Here is a 3,423-nt window from a genome sequence, read left to right as displayed (position 1 = left end):
CCAAGATACGATGGATGTGTTCGTGCATGTTTCTCCAGGAAGCGGCTGAGAGCGTGCCCGGACCGCTTCCTCCACCGTCTCTGTTGGCCAGCACGCACATTGCACGGCATAGATAGGATAGCATAGGTAAGATGCCTCCAACGCCCGCACAGCTGTGGCTCACGAGTCGCGGCGAGCTCCTCCGAAACTGAAACTGACTCGACCGCAAGCGTCCAAAGCGAAGCAAAGAGGCGAACCACGTTGCCCGTCCCTCGCTACAGCTATGCAGTTCCGGACGGATCCGCGCCGCGCACGGAACGGAACGGAAGAGAGCAGCAGCAGACGAACAGAAAGTCACAAACTGACGCCGCTTTAACTGAGCTCGGGGAGGAGCACCCAGCGTCCATCCGTCCCCGTATGGCCGTATGCCCGTATGCCCGTCCGGTCGTCACGCTTGTGAACCGAACCGCCGGAGCCGCCGGTGCCGGAGCGTCACGACTGACGACCACCGTGGCCCGGCCGGGGCGACGGGTCGGTCCAGTCCAGCTTGCATTCCGCCCCCTGCCAGCGGGCCCCACCATCTCCCCTGCCAGCCGGGCCCACACCTCCGTATAAATTCGCGAACCACCGCACACACACCCTCGGCAGCAGCAGCAGCACACCAGACCACAGCCCACGCTCACTGTCCATGGAAAGGACGCAGGGCTTCTTCGCGGCGCTCAAGCAGGAGGTGGCGCGCGGGCTGTCGCCGGCGAGGGCGCGCCGGAGGTCCGACTCGGCCGACCTCGACGCCACTGCGCTCCGGTTCTCCGGCCCGGGGGAGATGCTGGCGCCGCTCATGGAGGGGCCCGATCCGGAGTCCGGTGACGGGGACGCCCGCGCCGCCGCCGGCGCCAGGAGGGAGGGCTGGGGCCGCTGGGTGCGCGGGCAGCTCGCGCGGACGCCGTCCTCGGTCGCCGCCGCGGCGGCCGGCGCCGGCGCCGCCCGCAACGACCTCCGCCTCCTCCTCGGCGTCATGGGCGCGCCGCTCGCGCCCGTGCACGTCTGCGCCGCCGAGCCGCTCCCGCACCTCAGCATTAAGGATACCCCCATCGTAAGCGCTTCCTCTTCTTCTCCTTCTTCCTCACATGCCGCTGTCTTGGTGTCTTTCCCGCCTTTCCTAGCTCTAGATTTGGTCGAGTCGCGTCGCGTGTTCGACGAAATGCTCCAGTCAAATCGCTTCTCAAATGTCTGTGTCTGTGCTCTCTTGATTCTTCAATTCATGGTCCTGCATACTGTAAAAACGTAGTAGTATTTACTCATGCTTACAGTGCTGTAAAAAATTCTCCTTATCTTCTTCGCCGATGTCTGCTGTATTTGTTGTCTAGCGATGCTGTTTGTTCCTTACGATAAAGATGTGCGAAATTTCGTCACCAAGCTGTTTGATTCAGGGAGAAAAATCACAAACGTCCAGTAGTAAACATGGTTATTTACTGTTACGAGCTTTTTGTTTACACAGGAGACCTCGTCGGCGCAGTACATTCTGCAGCAGTACCTGGCGGCCTCTGGTGGGCACAGGCTCCTCGCCTCTGTGCGCAACTCCTACGCCATGGGCAAGGTGCGCATGGTGGCCACTGAGTTTGAGAACGCCGGCCGCCTGGTCAAGAACCGCAATGCGGCTCGCTGCGCCGAGCCAGGCCGCTTCGTGCTGTGGCAGATGGCTCCTGAGAAGTGGTACATCGAACTGGCTGTCGGTGGGAGCAAGGTGCATGCTGGCTGCAATGGCAAGCTTGTGTGGCGCCACACCCCGTGGCTCGGCTCCCATGCCGCCAAAGGCCCTGTTCGCCCCCTCCGCCGTGCTCTGCAGGTATAATTGCACTGCCCAGCCCACGCCTAGTATGCCATTGTATGTGCCCATACAGCCATGGAATCTTGGCACTTTTACTCAGATGTTTTGATCGATGTCTTTGTAGGGCTTGGATCCACTCACTGCAGCAAGCATGTTTGCCGGTGCACGGTGCATCGGTGAGAGGAAGGTGAACGGGGAGGATTGCTTCATTCTGAAGCTGTGCACTGACCCTGAGACCCTCAAGGCACGCACCGAGGGCCTCGCGGAGATCATCAGGCATGTCATGTTCGGGTACTTCAGCCAGAGGACCGGCCTTCTTGTCCACATTGAGGACTCACACCTGACGCGGATTCAGTCAACAACCGGTGGGGATGCGGTCTACTGGGAGACCACCATCAACTCATTCATCGAGGACTACCGGCCGGTGGATGGCATCATGATTGCGCACTCCGGGCGCTCGGCCGTGACCCTGTTCCGCTTCGGCGAGGTGGCCATGAGCCACACCAAGACTCGGATGGAGGAGGCGTGGAGCATCGAGGAGGTTGCGTTCAATGTCCCTGGTCTGTCCATGGATTGCTTCATCCCACCCACCGATATCAAGTCTGGATCTGTTAGTGAGACCGTCGAGCTCCCTCATGGTGGTGAGAAGAACAAGTTTGGTCCTCCCCCTGGCCATCGTGCCAAAGTTGCTGCGCTGGAGAAGACGGATGGTGGCGAGCTAGCATGGAGGGGAAGCCATACTTGAATATCGCAATTGATTTTCAGGCCATTGATACTTGCTTCTTTTCGTTGCAACTGACTGATGAGTAGTGTAGAGAGAAACAGGTCGACGGGGGATTTCGATTTTGGAAATTCCAAATGACCTCTGTGTATAGCAAGGAAGCAGCATGAGGCATTCACATGGTGTGAAGAATCGTTTCTAATCTCTTCAAGGGGGAGCGGTAGTAGGTAACCTTGTTTGCTATTTCAGGCTTTTTTGTCAGTATCATGTGGAAGACTTGGTGCGTTCCCCGTTCCAACTACCTGAGAAAGGCCATCGTGGTGGCGCTGTTTGTTCCCCTTTAGCAAATACTAATTGGTCAGTGGCATTACTTCCAATTGGCTGCTCAGTTTGCTGTGCTTGGTGAAGTTAACCTTGTCAGAGAAGTGTAACCTCTTGTGAACGGCTGTTAGTACCTCCAGTAGGTTTTCCAAAATAGTTCTTCCTTCGCATCTCATCTCTTATTTTTCCTGAGATGAAGGTTGTTGTACTCATTAACAGAAGCTTTGTTTGTTTCCTTGTAATCCAAAAACATCTAATGAGTGAAGTGTCTTGTGATGTCCCTGTTTTGCACACCACACCACACCCCCGGGAATGATTTCAGCTTTTTCCTTGGAGATGTTGAACCGCGGCAAGCAGCGTGGCATCAATGCGCCTTTTTGGGCCGCTTGCATTTTACTTTGGCCTGCCGGTGTGTTGGAGGGAGTAGTGATGATTTCATGTACTGCCATGATTAGCATGGCCCCCATGTGCTTCTTCCATTCCACCCCTGGCCCAGGTGCCGCTGTCAAAGCGTGTTACCCTGATGACACAGGGTGATTTACCCCTTTTATAATCTGTACTCCTGAGCAGCACC

At 57.0% G+C, this 3,423-nt stretch overlaps 1 protein-coding gene across 1 annotated transcript; it reads left to right on the top strand.

Moving 5' to 3' along the window:
* Window positions 1-610: 610 nt before the first annotated feature.
* Window positions 611-3,142, top strand: LOC123091126 (uncharacterized). The gene is made up of 3 exons (XM_044512530.1): window positions 611-1,072; window positions 1,478-1,825; window positions 1,932-3,142. The coding sequence occupies exons 1-3, from the start codon at window positions 668-670 to the stop codon at window positions 2,550-2,552; spliced, it is 1,374 nt and encodes a 457-aa protein (XP_044368465.1). The 5' UTR covers window positions 611-667; the 3' UTR covers window positions 2,553-3,142.
* The last annotated feature ends 281 nt before the right edge of the window (window positions 3,143-3,423 follow it).

This window comes from Triticum aestivum, chromosome 4B (assembly GCF_018294505.1).
Source record: "Triticum aestivum cultivar Chinese Spring chromosome 4B, IWGSC CS RefSeq v2.1, whole genome shotgun sequence".
NCBI classification, from domain to species: domain Eukaryota; kingdom Viridiplantae; phylum Streptophyta; class Magnoliopsida; order Poales; family Poaceae; genus Triticum; species Triticum aestivum.
Note: the sequence above shows the minus strand (reverse complement) of the source record. Positions and strands in the feature narration are given on the sequence as shown.

What these genes read in the sequence shown, in the direction of transcription:
- LOC123091126 (XM_044512530.1), top strand. Translation starts at nt 668, where the DNA reads ATGGAAAGGACGCAGGGCTTCTTCGCGGCGCTCAAGCAGGAGGTGGCG. An exon ending in GCATTAAGGATACCCCCATC is followed by an intron (nt 1,073 to 1,477) that starts GTAAGCGCTTCC and finishes TTGTTTACACAG; the next exon opens with GAGACCTCGTCGGCGCAGTA. An exon ending in CCCTCCGCCGTGCTCTGCAG is followed by an intron (nt 1,826 to 1,931) that starts GTATAATTGCAC and finishes ATGTCTTTGTAG; the next exon opens with GGCTTGGATCCACTCACTGC.